A 21,484-nucleotide genomic window follows, 5' to 3' on the forward strand; every position below is an offset into this window, starting at 1 on the left:
TACAAGCTCACACCGCAGTTTGTAGATCGGCCATTTTTGGCTAAGACGTTTGGTGTAGAGCAGGGGTCTTCAACAGGGGGTCCGGGACCCCTAGGGGGTCCTCAGAGTTACTACAGGGGGTCCGACAAATCTTTTTGTGAGATTTTATCTTTTTTTACATTAACCACTTGAACCCTAGCATCTTTTCTGAGGAGAACTTTAGCCAAAAATAGCAGATCTACAAGCTCACAACGCCTCGCGCTACGAGGCGTTGTGAGCTTGTAGATCGGCTATTTTTGGCAAAGAGTTATAGGTGTAGAGGGGAAAAAAGAGCAGCAAAAGTATATCTGAAACACACTTTTATACAATATAGAGGGGGTCCCTGCTTCATCTCTCTCTCAGCTAGGGGGTCCTTGGTCTGAAAACATTGAAGACCCCTGGGGTAGAGTGAAAAAAGAGGTCCAGGTCCGTTTTACTAAGTATATTATGAATTAATTAATGAACACCTGGCGGTTGAAGTGTTAAGTGGTTCATGTAAAGGAGCTGGGGGGTTAGGGGGTCCCTGTGGTTTGTGTTGAACTCTACTTAACCCTCCCCACTATCACGTCTGCTATACGTGTTGTTGTGTTAAGGCTGGTGATAGTGTAATCTCTACTCCCTCCACATATTCTCCTAAATGAACCTCCCCCATGACCTCTATCGCCTCCCCCAGCTGCTTTCCTCTCTCCCATCTTCACCTCCCCTCCACTCTCCTCCCCTTCGCCTCCCTGTCTGACCCCTCCTCCCTGCTCCTCCTCCTCCATGTCTGACATTGTGGGAGTACTCAGTGAGTAAAAGTACCAGTCTACGATATTATAACATTTAAGACCGGGAAAGCATCTTGTGTCATTTTTAGATTTCTTTGGCTATTAAGAAAATAGCAGATCTACAAGCTCATAGAGCTATGTGGGTATAAAATCGTGTAAATTTGGGTTTTAAAGCAATCATTTTTAACTCCGATCTGTGCTTCTGGGGGTCCCTGGAATAACATATTTTGAGATGGGGGTCCACGGCCAAATACATTATAATTTTGGGGGTCCTTGACATGGAAAAGTTGGAGCACCACTGATATAGCAACATACTGTTAGGATTTAGAAAACATTTTTAGATATGTATTTGGCCGTGGTCCACGATCTCAAAATGTTTTGTTCGGGTACCCCTCAGAAGTAAAGATTTTAGTAAAGACTGTGCGCTTTAAAAGAATATATATATTCACCGATCTGCACACAAAAATGTTCTAAAATAGCAGATCTACAAGGCTATTTTTGAATAGCCAAAGTGTAAAATAATGCATTTTTTGTGCAAATCAAAAAATGACCCAGATGCGTTCCCGGTCTTAATGGGTTAAACATTTAAAAAAAATGTTGACTTGAGTAAAAGTACATAAGTACTGGCATCAATATGTACTTACAATTGCCTACTAAACTAAAAGTACTCAAAACCTTTTTCGAAAATAGCAGATCACACAAGCTTGAGCTTGTAGATCGCCTATTTTCGAATAACCATAGTATAAAATAGGGTTTCAAAATAATAATCTAATTCTGCGAGAAAAAAAACTAAAGCTGTCAAACAGTTGTAGTGGAGTCAAAAAATACAATATTTGCCTCTCAGATGTAGTGTAGTAGAAGTAAAGGCCTAAGTATCGAAAAACAGAAACAGTCAACTACAGTAAAAAGCACTTAAGTATAGCACTTGAGTAAATGTACTTTAATTACATTCCCACCACAGCGCCCCTGTCTGTGATGCCTCTCAACAACTGTGCAGCGCCAGTGAGGTCACGTGACCGAGAAATACCTCACGCCGCTCATAATTTGCATCCATAGTAGTTATGTGCGCTGAGTATACGCCAGCTGGAAGGGGATGGTCGTGCTAAACGACGGACCGACGCCATACTCCAAATTCCTTTCTAGAATTGTGATCCTACCAGAAAGGCTTGACATTCATTCATTCTTTTGGCGACTGTAATGAAATCTCCTGTGATGTGGCCGTGTTGGTCTGGGTGGTCTTTGAGGAGGACAGTGTCTGGTGGTCTTTGAGGAGGACAGTGTCTGGTGGTCTTTGAGGAGGACAGTGTCTGGTGGTCTTTGAGGAGGACAGTGTCTGGTGGTCTTTGAGGAGGACAGTGTCTGGTGGTCTTGAGGAGGACACAGGGGCGTCACGGACATTCACTGTGCGTACGACGCGACACCCTCACTCTCACAGATCCGTGATTTCATACCCCCCACTTTTTGAAAAAAAAAGATTTTTTTTTTTTTTTTTAATAATAAATCTGCAAAATCAGGTAAAAATAAGAATTAAATAACCTAACCCTAACCCTAAAACCGAAATAAAGTAACCAAAACACCGGAAAAAAACTAACAAAATCCGCCCAAAAAACATTTTTTTTAAAATACAAAATGCGTGGTTTAAATGTTTACATTTGACAGTTACAAATGTTCGCTTGAAAAAAAATGATATGCAAAGATTTGCAAAAAATAGCAGATCTATTTTTTCAAAAATAGCAGATCTACAAGCTCATAGCGCGGCACTCGATGAGCTTGTAGATCTGCTATTTTTGAATAGCCAAAGTATAAAATAAGGGGTATAGTCCACCGAAAGTCCATCCCCCCCACCTTCTGAGAGCCTGTAACGTCCCTGGGAGGACAGTGTCTGGTGGTCTTTGAGGAGGACAGTGTCTGGTGGTCTTTGAGGAGGACAGTGTCTGGTGGTCTTTGAGGAGGACAGTGTCTGGTGGTCTTTGAGGAGGACAGTGTCTGTCTGGGGTGTTGTTGATGTGTTGCATTTCAAAGGTGGTGAACCGCTCCAAATATGGTAACAATTGCACAGTGGTGGAAAAAAGTACTACATTTTTTTACTTGAGTAAAAGTATCAATACTGCAATGTGGTAGTTACGAGTAAAAGTCCGGAATTCAAATGTGCACTGGAGTAAAAGTACAAAAGTATTGGCATCAAAATGTACTTAATGTACCAAAAGTAGAAAGTACTCATTATGCAGAATGTCCCGTTTCAAGTTTTCAAATGTATAACCATCTTTTGAAAATAGCAGATCTACAAGCTCACAATGCCACGCATTGTGAGCTTGTAGATCGGCTATTTTCAAATGGCCGAAATGTAAATAGGGGCTGAAGTGGTTCATTTATGTTTTGTAATAATAATCAAAATCTACAAAGTAACTAGTAACTAAAGTTTTCAAATAATTGTAGTGGAGTAAAAGTACAATATTTGGATCCTAGGTGTAGTGGAGTAGAAGTAAAAGTATTGGAAATTGGAAATACTCCAGTAAAGTAAAAATACCTCAAAATTGTACTTAAGTACAGTACTTGAGTACATGTACTTGGTTACTTTACACCACTGGTAACAATTGCACCACATAAAGCTGCTGAAAACATGACAACATGACAATGAACAGAAAGAGCCGTGCCTCCGTTATGTTAGTGTTTGAACCTGGGGGCTCGCCACACACACACACACACACACACACACACACACACACACACACACACACGCCACATGGTGTAATAATGACCCTATATAATGTAACAGAAAGCGGAGAGAAACCAAAGTCCCTCATAAAAGCGTTTTAAATAACAGGGCTCTCCTCATGACCAATGTGACCTTATGACCTGAATGACCTTGACCCCAATGGTCATCACACGTGTGTGTGTGTGTGTGTGTGTGTGTGTGTGTGTGTGTGTGTGTGTGTGTGTGTGTGTGTGTGTGTGTGTGTGTGTGTGTGTGTGTGTGTGTGTGTGTGTGTGTGTGTGTGTGTGTGTGCGCGTGTGTGTGTGTGTGTGTGTGTTTGAACACACAAGACACTTTCAGAAAGTTTAGCCTTTCAGCAGTCAAAGGAGCAGACCAGTACCAGAAAATGTGTGTGTGTCATATCGACGTTAAAGGGCAAGACCGCTTTGGTAGAGGTTTGGGTTGTGTAGTTACCTTGCCATGATGTAACTCCAAATCAAAAAATAATTGCTCCATTGATTAGAAATTGATATATCAAAATATACTCCTCATTGACTTACATTGTACTTTTTTTTAAAAACAGTAATGGGTTTGGTGATGTTCTATATTGTCTGAATCAACTTTGTTTGTGTTCGTTTACGTGCTAAAAGAGTGACTTTGAGAGTTGTTTCACCGTACAATGTAAGTCAATGAGGAGTATATTTTGAATTATTAATTTCTAATCAATGGAGCAATTATTTTAGATTTCTTGTCCACCTTTGGAGTTCCATCATGGCAAGGTAACTACACAACCCAAACCTCTACCAAAGTGGTCTTGCCCTTTAAGCTACAAACCTATGGAAAAGATTGTATGTTCTTTGTTATTCCATGATTCTAACAGATGAATTGGTTAGGGGTATTTTTATAGTTGTACTAATAAACTCAACATCAGGGCAGCCTGCATGTCTAAGTACAAATAAATACAGATCTTTGATATAATCAACAATCGGGCGATCATGAACTTCCTATTTATCTCTCGGTCTTATTTCTTTGAAGGTGTGGCAGCAAATGAAAGAGAACGGTGATTCATTGTTTAGACAAAAGCATCGCCGGGTCACTCCGTCACGCACACGGGTCACGCGTGCGCACGTGTGTGTGCGTGCACGTGTGTGTTTGTGTGTGTGTGTGTGTGTGTCTATGAGCATTCCTGTGCCTGTGTGTGTGTGTGTGTGTGTGTGTGTGTGTGTGTGTGTGTGTGTGTGTGTGTGTGTGTGTGTGTGTGTGTGTGTGTGTGTGTGTGTGCGCGTGTGTGTGTGTGTGTGTGTATGTGATCCAGACAGAGTTCATTTGGTTTTCACAGCCCTTTGTGACTAAGCGTTCATCATCTGATGTCATAACATACACATTTTTCACATGGTCCTCTTGATCTGCATGCTCCACGACCCTCAGGCGACAGATAGCAACCGCTTATGAGCTTTTTTTCAATTTCTTTCTGAAGTAAAGGAAGGACCGACCATCCTGCTGTTTGATAATTAAAGGTGCATTGCACACAGCAACTGCAGAGATAACAATTGTACCCTAAAATACCCATAGTGATGACCAGGAGAGAGATGAGAATGAATCTGCCATCATCAGAAATTTGTTTCAGTGATAAGCCGATAATGCCAAGTTTGCTTCTGGGGAGATTCTACAAATTTCTTCTAAATCTCTAGGTTGACTCACTCACATCTCAAAATGTATTGTTCCAGGGATCCCACAGAAGCAAAGATTTGAGTTACAAATGTTTGCTTTAAAAAATATAATAATGTATTCAAAGATTCCAAATTTTCACGATTTTGAAAAAAAAAAAGCAGATCTACAAACTCATAGCGCCACGCTATGAGCTTGTATATCTTCTATTTTTGAATAGCCAAAGAAATCTAAAAATGGCACAGATTCTTTCCGGGTCTAAATGGGTTAACACATTTAAATGGTACAGGCAGAATGGTCTGAAACAAAGTCATGTTGGTGTCGGTGACATTGTCGCGTTAGAAGGCTGAGGGCTGTGAATTATTCTCCACACACGTCCTTTCTACAGTTCCTGGAAACATCGCTTCTGCTTAGGCCTTAACAATCAAGAAGCGTGACTTCCTGTCACCATGGAAACTAACTAACTTGTCGCGCCGTACATTCACTTCTTGTATTTCTTGACAGGAAATGATCTAATATTTAAATCACATAGGATGCACAAGACTCTGTGCAGAGCCAGCAGAAAGCAGGGGTACAGGAAGTGTGGCCGATGACAGAAACTAACATACCGTACCACTGCATGTACAATCATTTCTCTTCACCAGTGGCGTGCACAGACATTTTGAGGGGCAGTAAATCATACTTTTTTTTGTTTACTTGGTCTGCTCTTTTTTCCCGCTACACCTATACCTCTTTGCCAAAAATAGCCGATCTACAAGCTCACAACGCCTCGCAGCGCGAGGCGTTGTGGGCTTGTAGATCTGCTATTTTTGGCTAAAGTTCTCCTCAGAAAAGGGATGCTAGGTTTCGAGTGGTTATGGTAAAAAGAAAAATCATATCACATAAAGATTTGGCGGACTCCCTGTAGTAACTCTGAGGACCCCCTAGGGGTCCCGGACCCCCTGTTGAAGACCCCTGCTGTAAACTGAAAAAAAAACCCTTTTTTATTATTTTCAAAAGGGCACTTCTGGTCAAGAGGGCAAAGGGCAGGTGCTCTAGCGCCACCTAGAGTCTATCTGTGCACGTCCCTGACCCACGTCACTTTCTGGGGCTGGTTGTCACATCAACTGATTCACAATAGTGGTCTTCTTTTTTGTTGCTGTTGGTAGTCATGACTGCCAGTTCCCACCTGATGTCGTGTGGGAGTTCCGACGTCTCCAGACCGTACTGAACAACCGCTCGCTTGCATAAGGTCTTCAGACTAGGACTCAAGTCCAAGACGTAGAGGTCATCACGTGAGATAAATCCAAAGAAGACGATGCAATCTCCCACCATGCAACAGCACATCTTAAAGAACAAACGGGGGCCTTCCCACTTGAGCTCAACCTTCTTCCAGCAGAAGGTGTCTGGGTTGAATTTCCACAGATCATGTAAGCGTGGGCCTTCACCACCACATATGTACAGCTCTCCATTGTAGGCAAAGGCTGAATGACCACAGCGTGCTTCTGGAAGAAGCTGTGCAGAAGGCGTGCTCAGCCAGCAGTCAGTCTCTGTGTCAAACACTCTGATTGTATTGTAGTGAACACTCCGATTGTATACGCAGGGCCCACTACCGTTCGTTCGCCCCCCAAATACAAACATCTTTGTCCCAATGATGGTGGCGGAGTCATACTGTGAAACGGGTGGCGGAGTGCCTCTGGTGTTTATTAAAGACCAGACCATCGTGGTGGTGTCCAACTTATAGATGTCATATAGACTGTCATATGTCTGCCAGACCAACCCTCCATAGACATACATGACCTTCCCCAAGACACAGGCTGAGTTAGTCCCCCACGCCTCCTGAACAGACATCCCAGACGTCTTCGGCTTGAACCATCTGTGGGTGTCGACATTGAACACATACAGCCCCATACGGTACCTAAACCCACCCCAGACGTAGATGATATCTTCTATAAGCACAGCTGTGTGGTCCATACTCCTGAAGGAACGCTCGTGTTCGCGTTCACTTCTTCCAGTCGTCACTGGGGGCAACTGCATCCAGCGTAAAGACACAGTGTTGAAGACGTGCACACAAAGCTGATCCATATCGTTGCAACGGACACCTGAAAAGGTGTACACCTTGTTCCCAACGGCAACAGCGGTTGCATCATAGTGTACTTTTGGCCTTCCTTTCACACTGTGATGTACACTCCAGCAGAACATCTCAAACACAAGGTTGGATCTTGGGAGACTGGCCCTGTAACACGATGCGGTCCTAATGTGTACACTATCACTTAGGTTCTTTCAGTGGCACAAATGCCACATAAAGCTTGGCCAATCCACAAAGCCGTTAAGGTCGGGTTGACCAATCAACAAAGCCGATTACTGTAGATCTCCCTAATATTGTGAATTGAATTCAATCGCCTGGGACACACAGGAGGCAGTCTGTTCAGCAGACACACAAAACGTTTTGTTTTAAAGGACATGGTTCCTATGATGTCATTGTGCAATGTTATTGCACAATGACATAGATTAACCAATTATGGCGTTACTCCAACTGACTGCCGTCTGGAAGATCATAGGACCACTTTAGAAACAAGTCCCCAGGACTTTTTATTTTATTTTTGAGTGGTGCCGAAGGAAACCACTCCTATATCTGGCTTTGTCCGTGTGTCCGTATGTATGTATGTATGTCCGTGTGTCCACCAAGCTAACATTGGTCAAGCATCACGTGACACGTGACAATATGTTGAAAGGGTGTGCTTTGATTGGCTAGCGAGACGCATGACGAAATAGAGCCCTATAAATAGGTGTGTCACTTCGAAACATTGTTTACATGTTTCGAAGTGACATCAGTGCGATCAGCCAAGCTAACATTGGACATGTTAGCTTGGCTGATTGAACATGTTAGCCAAGCTAACATGTTCTAATCCTTAGATGTTTTCTATGTCTGTCCACAAACATTGATGACAACATCAATACGGGGGTCAATACGGGGCTCATCAAAGGCACCACTCACTTCACACAGGGTGTGATTATTTATATAAGGGGTTCTTAGGCAGGGAAAGGTACAATACATAATGCTTCTTTTATACATACGTACAGACAAACAAACATACAAACAGGTACAGGACTTCGCACCTGTATATCTGCTATTTTTGAATAGCCAAAGTATAAAAGGTTAACTCCCCCTAGAACCCCCCCCCCAAGGACCCCTGGCCCATAGAATTACTTTTTAGGAAGTGGAAAAAATAACTTATGGATCCATATAATTTAGTCACAAACTCTTGTTAATACTTTCCGTTGGTTAAATATTTATAAAACCCACAGACACACTATAACCACTTTCAACCTGCTGTCCCTATTTTGGGCATGTCAAACTTTTTAAACACCTCCTAGGGGTCCCGGACCCCTTTTTTTCAAAAGGGCACTTCTGGTCAAGAGGGCAAAGGGCAGGTACTCTAGCACCACCAAGAGTCTATCTGTGCACGTCGTCCCTGCTCTTCACACACCCCCCTAACTGTCAGACATGAACGACAGAGCCATCACACATCCAGCGATCACAATGCGAACTAGAAAATGAGCACAGGCGAGGTGGTAAAACCGTTCCTGATTAATTCTGTCTTACCTATTTATATTACATATTGTGATGTCACGTGAAGCTTGACCAATGTTAGGTGTTCACAGACCATGTGCCCATGTATGGAGCTGGACGGACACACACACACACACACACACACGGACGGACGGACACACACACGGACGGACGGACAAAGTGAAAACATACTCTCTCCACCATGCCTTCGGCCTGGTGTAGACAATGACACTGATCGTCCGATCAGGCTTCATTTATACTTATTTATAAATCACCCCGTCACTTCAGTTCACTGCCATCTAGACGGAGGTGTAGAACTTTAGATGGGAAAGTAAATCACTGTAGCAGGAGTTATGTCCACTCTGTCATATCAAACTCCCCCCTGTCAGGTGATAAGAAGAGGCCTGGCTCACTCCTCATGCATTGAAGTAGGCATGAGCTCAGTTCGGGGCTCTCCCCAGGCTGGCAGAGGGAGAGTATAGCGCTCAGGATTACAGCTTTACAGGCATTGGCACTGGGTGAAAAATGGGTTACAAAAACATAGGATAAAAAGATGTGGTGTAATATTGGAGCGTAACCAGCTGGACTATTAATCATACGATTGCATCTAACAATGTTAAATAATGTTCTTCTTCACGGCATGATCATGTACTCAGGAGGTACACTGTCTGATGCAGTATAGCTTCAAACTCTGGCTCCCTCCCTCTGTCTGTCTCTTTGTATTTGGTGCAGGGTGTCGAAGCAATGTGCGTCCCAGGTATACGTATGGTCACGTTATGTAGGCTTTAACTAAAAGCATGCATGTCTGTGTCCGTGCATGTGCACAACATGCTCATGTCTGTGTCCGTGCACGTGCACAACATGCACATGTGTGCGACTAATAGATGCGGCAGTCTCTCTCTCTGTCTCTTTGTTTTGTTTGTATTGCAGGGCTTGTTGTGCACACGTGCGTAACATGTGTGTGTGTGCGGTGCAATCCCTGCAGTACCTAGCCCAAATTCCTGCTATACTGTACATAGGCAATTGATGGGACTTTACCATTGTATATTAAATCACTGCTGGATTGGAATCCTGATTGGCTCGCGCTAAAGGTCCCCAAAGTAAAGACTGAACTGGGGAAAACAGCCTTTTGTTTTAGTGCCCCAACCACCTGGAATGACCCACAGCTTAAATGGAAGATCTGTTCCCCCATAACATTCGGTCAATTTTAAATCTTTGATTGCAGACCTATACCCACACGTGTCTGCAACTGCTTTTAAATTTGTGTTGTATCACACGATAGGGGAAAGGTTGTTTTATTTTGTTTCTGTTTTGTCTTTTTTGATATGAATATTGATGTGAAAATGAAAATGAAGTTGTACTGTGATGTATCTCGACGACACTGCAAATGAGGGCAACCTCAACGTCTTTCGAGAATAAATAAAGGTTTGAAATGAAATGAAATGAAATGACATAGCCCCAATCCCTGTACCTAGCCTCAATCCCTGCCATCCAGTACCTACTGTAGCCTCAATCCCTGTCATACCTAGCACTAATCTCTGATGTACCTACTGTAGCCCCAATCCCATATATATATATATATATATATATATATATATATATATATATATGATATATAACGAATGAGGAGTGAGCAGGCCGCTTCTTATCACCTGACAGGGGGGAGTTTCGCTGTGAGGCGACAGCGCCGCCGTGCCCCCCTGTGTATACCGTGTAATGGAAAACTTAAGGCCTATGAGAACACAATTGTAAACTGAATGGTAGACATAGTCTTTGTGGACCAAAAAAAACTTATGGTGCCTATGATGAGATACACGTATAATTCTGTGTATTGAGTGACATAAGGTAAGATGACAGCACACTCAAGTTTGAGCGACTGCTAAAAGTATTTCATTAACAACAACAGATTTGTTTTTCCTTGTTTGTGGGCAGGATGGAAACTTGTCCAGCTGCCACATCAGATAATGGCACTGCCAGGCTATCACACAAATATGTGCCCAGTTTCCCCAGTAAAGGGTAAATGCGACGACCTACGGCTGAAAGGCTTCTAAACATTACGATATGTTGCCACTGGGCATTGTCTACTATTATGGTATATGGACGTCTTCCTCTGGTTGACAAGATAATTCTTGTATTTATTTTTGCAAAAAATCAAAATTAACCAGTGGTGGAAAAAGTACTGAAATGTTTTTCTTAAGTAAAAGTATCAATACTGCAATGTAGAAATACTCTGTTACAAGTGAAAGTCCCGAATTCAAAATGTTAAGTATTGGTATCAAAATATACTAAAAGTACCGAAATTAAAAAGTATTCATTATGCAGAATGTCCTATGTCATAAGTTTTCAAAATATAAAATGTATAAAATCTTTTGAAAATAGTAGATCCACAAGCAGCTCACAATGCGACGCGATGCATTGTGAGCTTGTAGATCTGCTATTTTCAAATGGCCGAAATGTATGTAGGGCTGAAGTGGTTACTGTATGTTTTTTAATATAATAATCCAAATCTACAAAGTAACTCATAACTCAGGTTTTCAAATAATTGTAGTCAAGTAAAAGTACAATATTTGCCTCTGAGAAATAGTGGAGTAGAAGTAAAAGTACTGAAAATTAGAAATACTCCAGTAAAGTAACCACACCACTGAAATTAACTAATGCTTCTGATTTCGATTTCTGAAGGGATTCATTGCCCTGTTAAGTAGCCAGTAGTGAGTATTTCAAGAGACACTCCATGCATGTAATATCATACTTTGGATGCTGTTTTGTATCCATTGGCACAGAGGATATGTTTTATTAGCAGCTACTAAGTAAGTACGGCCAAGCCAAGCCAAGCATTTTCTCAATGAGAAAGGGGTCACACAGTAGAAGTATAAATACCGTTGAGACGTAGCAGCTGTACATGTAATGTTCTAGTGGGACATGGGAATCTGCTCTCAGATTAACCCATTAAGACCTGGAACTGTGTCATTTTTTAGATTTGAGCTAAAAAGCATTATTTTACACTTTGGGCTATTCAAAAATAGCAGATCTACAAGCTCGTAGCGCGGCACCGAGTGCCGCGCTACGAGCTTGTAGATCTGCTATTTTTGAAAATTTGTGAAAATGTGTGCAAATCTTTGAATATATATATTTTTAAAGCATTTTTAAAACATTTTAAACTCAAATCTTTGCTTCTGGGGGGTCCCTGGAACAAAATATTTTGATGGGGGTCCGCGGCCAAATACATATAATTTTGGGGGTCCTTGACATGACAAAGATTGAGCACCACTGATATAGAAACATACGTTTTTCAGAATACTGTTGGGATTTAGGAGACATGTAGAATCGGCTTCAGGTCTCAATGGGTTAATGTACTGTAGAACAGAAAACCCCAAACAAGAATAGAATAGAATAGAATAGAATAGAATAGAATAGAATAGAATAGTCAGATGTGTGTGGTCTGTAACCTAAATTGTGTTTAACCATCTCATGTATTAGATATGTACAAGCATCAGAGGTGATGTGCACAGACCTTTGGGAAGGCAGGTGTCTTCTAATCATTTGGGCTATTGGCTGTTAGATTTATGAGTGCCGATGTGCAAGAATTGACATCACCAGTATAGCCAAGAATGCATGCACATTCAACACACACCTTAATGTAACACCCATGATTAATGTTATTGGCTGCGGTTGCATTGCTGTGAGTGCAGTACTACAGTATAAGGTCAGCTTGCCATGATTTTTTAACCCTTTCACCCGCCTGCACAGGAAAACAATTGACCTGGGGTTTGCACGCCACTGTAACCACATGAACCCTAGCGTCCGTATTCTGGGCATGTCATGATAGGCGAAAATAGGTAGACATCCGGCGAAAAAAAAAAAAAAACAGATCTACAAGTGCTTTGTGAGCTTATAGATATAAGTATATATAGCATTGGTTCTCAAAGTGGGGTCCGGGGACCCTCAGGGGTCTTTGGGGGGTTCCAGGGGGTCCCCAGCAAAATGTGTTAATATGGCGTCACAATAATTTTAACCACTTTTATACTTTGGCTATTCAAAAATAGCAGATTTACAAGCTCGTAGCGCAGCACCGAGTGCTGCGCTACGAGCTTGTGAATCTGCTATTTTTGAAAAATCGTGAAAAGTTGTGCAAATCTTTGAATATATATTTTTTGTAACTCAAATCTTTGCTTCTGGGGGTCCCTGGAACAAAATATTTTGAGATGGGGTCCGTGGCCAAATACATATCATTTTGGGGGTCCTTGACATGAAAAAGTTTGAGAACCACACTGGCATATAGGGTTTACAGTAAGTGCTTAAATGAACACAGACTGTGTACTCTGGTTCTGGTTCTGGTGCTATGTTTCACTATGTCGTGTTCCTCTCTGAACGGAACACCTGCAGTCTCTAGTCTGTGAGTGGGGGGGGGGAGGGGGGGGGGGGGGTGGAGAGAGAGAGATGGTGTGGTGGTATCAGTCTCCTTCCTGACAGTGTTACAGTCCAGCCGGTAGCAACGCAACGCAAGCCGTCAGCCAGGGGAAGAGGAATGCCTTTTCTCATAAGCTCCAAAAAAGGACGGAGTGTGGAAGATACAGTGCAGAGTAAACTCCTGTGGAACATCTGGAGCATCTGCCCAGTGAATGCACTCTAGATCGAGATTTATAACACGCCGTGTGTGTGTGTGTGTGTGTGTCTGTGTGTGTGTGTGTGTGTGTGCGTGCGGGCGCGCGCGCACGCACGCACACTCACGCACACTCACACACACACACACACACACACACATTACTCAAGTCAGTATGTGAGAGGGCACACAGGGAGGAGATAAAGCGAGAGAGATAGGGAGGGAGGGAGAGAGGTACAGAGAGAGACAGAGAAAGAGATATAGGGAGAGAGAGAGGGGTGGCAAGAGAGGGGGAAGGAGGGAGAGAAAGAGAAAGCGGGAGATAGAGAGAGATTAGAATGAGGGACCCTTGACCATTCACTATTCAAAGTTTTGTTGCATCCAACTGACAGAAACTCTAGACGCATTTTTAAAAATCATCCGTACAGTTAAGTCATACTGTACTCCATCATAACTCTTCAAATGTACATATTCAGAAGGTATCAGAGAACTCTCACAACCAGCTGTCATCAAAGGTATAGTGAACTTTTACAGGATCTGGCAGCGGGCCGCTTATCAAATTATAACTTGATTACAGAAACCCAGGGAGCTATAATAAAAAAACTAAACCAAGATTAGGTCTCATAATGGTGGATGTTGGACTTGATGATGTGGTCAGTCATCACATACTGTATCTATGACATATGACTCCATATTTGGGCAAGGTTTCACTTCAATCAGACCGCCATTCTCTTCTATTTTAACCTGAGGACCTGAGGCCGATTCTACAAAATGTTTTCTAAATCCTAACAGTTTTTTGAAAAAATATATTCAAAGATATGAAATAATGTTCACGTAAAAATAAATAAATAGCATCTACACAAGCACTTGGTGCCTCGCTATAAGTGCTTGCGCTTGTAGAACTGCTATTTTTGAATAGCCAAAGCAATCTAAAATGACACAGATGTGTTCCCGGTCTGAATGGGTTAAAATTCAAGTTAAATATAAAAAAATATATACACAATTTTGCACCCGGAAAGAAACACACACAAAAAACCTCACACACAGACTCACAGACAGACCCTCTTATAGGCAGCCCATATAGGCCATATAATTTGAGTAATGATGATGATGATGACAAAAATGATGGGTATTCTAAGCCGTCTCTCTGTTCCCTATGATTTCAACCAAAGCATCAATGTCTGAAGATTTAATGTCCTTCGTCTCGCATCCTTCAAACAAATATTGAATTACTCGTCTAATGCAGTCAGCTGGCACATTGTTACCAAGGTTTATGACCCTGCCGGGAGAGAGAGACCCAGGCTCTGAACTGAGACCTGAGAGACGACATGAAACATCCAAACCCACGGGACACATGTAAACTGATATGTTTAAAACGTGTGTGTGTGATTCTATTTCCATTCATATCGTACAAGGTACAACCTCTGTATCGCATAATGAATATCTGCCATATTCTACAACTGATCACATTTGTGACAAGTGCGACACATTTCCCCTCAATTAACTAGGAATCTCGCTACTGTACAACTACTAATTATCACACCAGGATAACAGTAATGGCAGTTGCAATTAGCAGCAGACCTCAATCCAAGATCTTGAAACACCTCTACATCAAATAAGCTTCATTCTAAGACAGTGGTTTTCAACCTTTTTCGCGTCAAGGACCCCTAAATTGACACATATTAGCCCACGGACCCCCATTTGAAAAGATATGCCAGGGACTCAACCATTTTAATTTATTGGGGGTCCCAATCTACACTGTATCATCATCATTAGTGTTCATTTAACTCTGAGAGTTACAGACACATAAGGGTCAATTTGGTTTCTAACTATTAATTTGGCTGGGGACCCCCTGGAACCCCCTCAAGGACCACTGGTGGTCCCCGGACCACTGGTTGAGAACCACTGAACTAAGAAGATAACTTAGCTCAGGAACCATGACGCTTGCTGTCACCCATATGGTCCCACAGCTCTTCTCCAAATGTGATTATGCAAACCTCTTAAGTGTGTGTGCTGCATGTGGTCTCATCAAGTGTGTTCCGCACGTGCAACCACACAATCCCCATGTCTGAATAATAGGATGCGTATTAATAACAGCTCCGCAAATACATCTCCAACTAGAAAAAGTGCTCCTCGGAACACAGGTCTCCGCCAGGTCATGTCGGTTATTGTGGCCTCCTGGTGGCGCTATAACAGGCCAATGTGAAAAGGATGCCACTTCTTCCTCGGCCTAGTGGGAATGAGCGTGTGAAATTTCACGGAAATTGCAAGCTGCGTTCATGATTTGAGGCCTTTTGTTCAAAACGGACCAATCCTGCAAAGTTTGGAAGCCAACCGTAGCTAATCAGGATGGAATATGGGAAATCGGACAAATCCGTGTTGATCACATGACTGCAGAGATGCTGTGTACCGATTTGCATGATGTTTGGGTAAAATCTGTAGGAATAATGTCAAAAAATGGATTTTGCACAAATCGGCCTCCTGGTGGCGCTATAATAGGCCAATGTAAAAGATTTAGGGCAGAGGTTCTGAATTGGCATCCAGGGAGTGTGTGTGCACAGTTTCGCAGCGACCGGGCCAACGGTGCCAGAGATTAGCTGCTAACACACAGAGTGGACACGGACGGACGGACGGACGGACGGACGGACGGAGGGTAAAACATACTCTCTCGCCATGCCTTCGGCCTGGCGGAGACAATAACACCTAGAAGGAAAACAGACACATACGGGCCACACAATAAAATCCGAAGTGTTCATTTAACTCCTGCATGTGTGAAAATGGACCCTCTGACAGATCCACTTGACTGTGTCTGCATACTGTAGACCGTTGGTTCTCAAATTGGGGTCCGGGGACCCCCAGGGGTACTTGAGGGGGTTCCAGGGGGTACCCAGCTAAATGATGGACAGGAACCAAATGGACCCTTATGGGTCTGTAACTCTGAGAGTGTACAAATGGAACCAAATGGACCCTTATGGGTCTGTAACTCTGAGAGTGTACAAATGGAACCAAATGGACCCTTATGGGTCTGTAACTCTGAGAGTGTAACCAAATGGACCCTAAAATGGTTGAGAATCACTGCTATAGAGCCGTAAAAATCTTCTCTTATGGGGGTCCCTGGTATATCTTTTCAAATGGGGGTCCGCGGGCTAATAAGTGTCAATTTGGGGGTCCTTGACATGAAAAGGTTTGAGAACCACTGCTGTAGACACTGGATATGCAGGTTGATTGCATCCAGTGCACTTCTGCGCCTGTGTGCACGAGGGGAGAGAGCGAGAGAGAGAGAGAGAGAGTGTTTTGTGAGAGATGCAGTCATGGTTCCATAGTAGGACTGTTGCCCGCGTCTCACATGCACGCTGATTGATGCCAGATGCTCCTCCTCCTTTCTTGACTTCCCAAACCAAAACCACCTGTACGCCCCTCATCTCCGTTAGGAATTTACTGAGCTTAAACGCCGCCACTACAATAACCACATGTTGGGCCCCTGAGCTGAGCAGAGGTAGCTCCACTAGCACAACACCGGGGTCTCCCAGTAGGGTTCTCCTCCTACCAGCCTGGCTCCTGGCCCTGTATAACCCAGGAGGAGTCACAGACACGCACGCGCGCATGCACACACACACACGCATGTACACACGCACATACACACACACACACTACACACGCAAGAACACACTTGCACGCAAATAAACGCACCCACACAAACGCACATACAAACAAACGGCAACGAGCGCACACACACACACACACACACACGCACACGCATGCACACACACGTGCACGCACGTGCACACACAGACGCAATCACAGAATATAACTCATATCAGCGGAACACAGGATAAACTGTGACTGCATTACACAGGGAAAAAAAAGTTTTCAAATGTACACATTACATTGCAGCAGTGTATTAAGTTGTAATTTAACTAGTAAATTAACTAATGATTGAACTAGTAAATGAACTATTAAATGAACAAGTGAATGATCTAGTGCCATGGTTCTCAAAGTGGGGTCCGGGGACCCCCAGGGGTCCTTGAGTGGGTTCCAGGGGGTACCCAGATAAATGTTGGATAGTTAGTAACCAAATGGACCCTTATGTTGCTGTAACTCTGAGAGTGTACAAATGGAACCAAATGGACCCGTAAGGGTCCAGTTATGGTGGTCCGTGGTCTAATGCAGGGGTTCCCAAAGTGGGGTCCGGGGACCCCCAGGGCCCTACATACATCAGCTATTTTCCAAAGATCTTGATATTCTTTGAAAATGTTTGAACATTTTTTACACCACATCTGAAACTCTTTTCAGATGGGGGTCCGCGACCAAATCCGCATTCATTCAGGGGTACTAGACCTGAAAAAGTTTGAGAACCACTGATCTAGTGATTTAACTAGTGAGTTGCCTAGCGAATGAACTAGCTAGCTAACGTGGTTAACCAAATCCCAACAATCCTCATTCACAATGAACGAAGAATGAACGGCCTGGTAAACATGAGCTCCATGGCTGGATGTATGAAAGGCTGCATGTGTTGGATGGATGTGTTGTCTGGTTGTTGAATAGAGAACAACACATCTATTAAGGAAACTCCAGTGACCTCCGGGGCCAGCGGCTGTATTGATGGGGTGGATGAGGGCGCCAGAGGCTAAGTAAGGAAACCTCACATCCCATTGAATGTGATAATGATGATGATCTGCTGATAATGGGAGCTTATCGTCAATCCTACACACACACACGCACGCACATACACACGCACGCAAACACACGCACGCACGCACATACACACGCGCACACACACACACGCAAACACACGCACGCACGCACATACACACACACACGCATGCACGCACGCACATACACACACGCGCGCATGCACGCACACACGCACACTATCTCCAGCTGCATCTCTAACTCAATTCTCTAATGATGGTCACGAGCCCACGTCACATGTAAGCAAAGGAATCTGAGAATAGAAAGAGAGATGTGAACTGTTTACTTAAGTCTCTCTGGTTCCCTGTCAGCTGTGTGTGTGTGTGCGTGTGCGTGTGTGTGTGTGTGTGTGTGTGTGTGTGTGTGTGTGTGTGTGTGTGTGTGTGTGTGTGTGCGTGCGTGTCTGATGTCTCTGTTTCCCTCTCTCCTCTCACTCTGTCTGTCTGTCTGTCTGTCTGTCTGTCTGTCTTGTATCTCTCTCTCTCTCTCTCTCTCTCTCTCTCTCTCTCTCTCTCTCTCTCTCTCTCTCTCTCTCTCTCTCTCTCTCTCTCTCTCTCTCTCTCTCTCTCTGCTCTAACAGAGACGTCTGCCGGTACTTTCCCTCATGATTGAACTAAACATGAACATGACCCAGCAGTAGTGAAGTTAATTCACTACTGCTGCTCTGGAGCTGAAGTGAACCTGAGAGCAGCGCGGCCAGCGAGGGACTCCCCAATACCAACATTCATCTCCATTACTAATACACGTCAAATCCTCTGCTAATTCAACTCTGAGATGGAGCTCTCAGGCTTCAATTAACACCATGACTCACTGGCCCATTAAGTTGGTGAACAGCCATTATTGTAGTAGGCCTATATATCTTAAAAGATTAAAGTCCAAAGCCCTTGAAAATTTGAATTTTAATCTAAAAAAGAAATTCTGATTCCTTTCAGTCAAGTGAAAATGGTCTGCTGGTTCATTGGGCTTACATTCCATATTAATTCATGACATGGTTGTAACTAAGAAAATGATTTCCCTAACAGCATCACACCAAGGAGATGCTTCTGCAATTAGGCAAAAACATGTGTTTTATAGGGTTTTCAAGAAAGGCTGACACTGTTCTATGTTCAAGACTCTCCATATCATCTCCCAGTGCCACTCCAAGCACCCCAGAGAGAGAATACTGACATAATATCTGCATGTAACACGTATACTTCCTGTCACTTACCACACATATCCCATCTACAAGCTCACAACCCTTTGCAGGGCTTGTAGATCTGCTATTTGTGGGTAGGACCACTCCAAAGCACCAATGTCCCACATAGGCGTGCATAAAACCAATTAAGTGTTTTGTGAGTTCTCCTAGTCACAATAAAATGCCATTTGGAACACTTTGAGGGAACTTTAGAGTCGGTTTTTGTGGACAGAATGATGTGCCAGCTAGTGCCAACACTTTTTATAAAGGTTGTGGCTTCAGTAATAATGTTTAAGTCACCGTCACTCACAGCTAATGGAGTGCTTTTAGTTGCTTAGTCATGAATTATGTAGGCTACACTTATGTATCTATGCTCTGCCGTGCCGTGCCGTGCCGGTGGTGCCAGGCTGTCCTAAGATGCGCTCCTCAGTTCAATACCATAATTTATACCAGTGGTTCTCAAAGTGGAATCACTGCTAGAGCCATAAAAATCATCTCTTATTATGGGGGTCCCTTGCATATCTTTTCAAATGGGGGTCCGCGTGCTAATAAGTGTCAATTTGGGGGTCCTTGACATGAAAAAGTTTGAGAACCACTGATTTATACCACGTTCACCTAAGTTGCGCTCGCGCTCAAAAATACACAATCTCTCCAAGCTCAGAGAACGCGTTGTGTGAACTTGGATATCGGTTATTTTCGACTGCGCAACCAAGTATAATTCAGACATGACAGATAATAAGCCCAACACCAGTCAGTCTGACACTCAAACCTATTATGACGTAAAAAGAACATGTCATTTTGTCCATTAAGACGTCACTTACCGAGGGCTGTCAACGTCGTCACTGTGGAATGACTCCGCACGAGCTGCATGTTGAATAATAATGTAATCACTGGCGTCAGATACAGCCGCAGATACAGCCGCTTGGGTCTCTCTCTTCTGCCTAGTGCCTACGTCTTCAGTATAAAGATGCGAGATGACAGTCAGTGAAATAATAATATAACAATACAAAATAATATCTAAACGAGCGGTGACGGCGGTTGGTAATGCATGTAATCCTCCTGTGATGCAGCATCAACGTTAAAGAAAGTATCTTGAATCGTTAAATAGAAGAAATAGCAGCGGTGTCCCGTGCCGTCTTTATTCCATTGACCATGTTAATGCCCCTCTCTCTCTCTCTCTCTCTCTCTCTCTCTCTCTCTCTCTCTCTCTCTCTCTCTCTCTCTCTCTCTCTCCTCTTACTGTATGTCTCTCTCTCTCCCTCCCTCCTCTCTTGAAGTTGAAGTGAGCTCAGCTGAGTTGCAGACACTCACACAGGACGAGGAGGAGGAGGAGAGAGAGAGAGAGAGAGAGAGAGAGAGAGAGAGAGAGAGTTAAGGAGTTCTCTCATACAAAGTACCAGTCAGTGGTGTAAAGTAACTAAGTACATTTACTCAAGTACTTAAGTACAATTTTGAAGTTCTTATACTGGAGTATTTCCAATTGTCTACTTTTACTTCTAGTTCTACTCCACTACATCTCAGACAGAGGCAAATATTGTACTTTTACTCCTCTACAATCATTTGAAAACTTTAGTTACTAGTTACTTTGCAGATATAAATGATTATATTATAAAACATACATTAACCACTTTAGCCCTATTTTATACCGAGGCTATTTGAAAATAGCAGATCTACAAGCTCACAACGTGTTGCGATGCGGTGCGTTGTGAACTTGTAGATCGTCTATTTTCAAACACCAAAGTTCAAGTGCTGAAGTTGTGTGTATGTTTTGTAAGCTAAATCTACAAAGTAGCCTAACTAGTAACTAAAGTGGTCAAATAATAGTCATGGAGTAAAAGTACAATATTTGCCTCTGAGATGTAGTGGAGTAGAAAGTAAAAGCATTGGAAATTGGAAATTCTCAAGTAAAGTACAACATTGTACTTAAGTACAGTACTTGAGTACATGTACTGTACTTAGCTACTTTCTACCACTGGAATTGAGAGTTATTCTCTCTCTAAAGTACCATGGTGGGCAGAGCAGAGCAGAGCGTTTGTGGCTGCTTGGTCTTGCCAACCCGCATGGGAAAATCTTACCAGTGCAGAGCAAGGACGCCTGGAAACTAAAAAAACAACTATCAAACATTGAACTTTGGAGGAATCCAGACCAGAGTCCCCATCCCTATATTTCACTTTAGGCCATTCAATCCGGGAACGCATCTGGGTCATTTTAAGTTTTAAATAGCAGATATACAAGCTCATAGCGCGGCACCAAGTGCTGCGCTATGAGAAGCTTGTAGATCTGCTATTTTAGAAAAATCATGAAAATTTGTGCAAAT

The 21,484-nt window shown here is 43.1% G+C and overlaps 1 protein-coding gene across 1 annotated transcript in view; it reads right to left on the reverse strand.

Annotated features, from left to right (window-relative positions):
* itga1 (integrin, alpha 1) overlaps nt 1-20,423 on the reverse strand; it is a 99,046-nt gene extending 78,623 nt beyond the window's left edge. The window contains exons 1-2 of the mRNA XM_084047070.1: nt 20,408-20,423; nt 19,989-20,371 (exon numbers count right to left, since the gene is read on the reverse strand). Coding sequence (XP_083903196.1) covers nt 19,989-20,037 — 49 coding nt within the window. The 5' untranslated portion in view covers nt 20,038-20,371; nt 20,408-20,423. The remainder of the gene's footprint in view (nt 1-19,988; nt 20,372-20,407) is intronic.
* Nucleotides 20,424-21,484: the final 1,061 nt, after the last annotated feature.

This window comes from Gymnoscopelus microlampas (genome assembly GCF_963454915.1).
Source record: "Gymnoscopelus microlampas genome assembly, chromosome: 21".
In the NCBI taxonomy this organism is placed as follows: domain Eukaryota; kingdom Metazoa; phylum Chordata; class Actinopteri; order Myctophiformes; family Myctophidae; genus Gymnoscopelus; species Gymnoscopelus microlampas.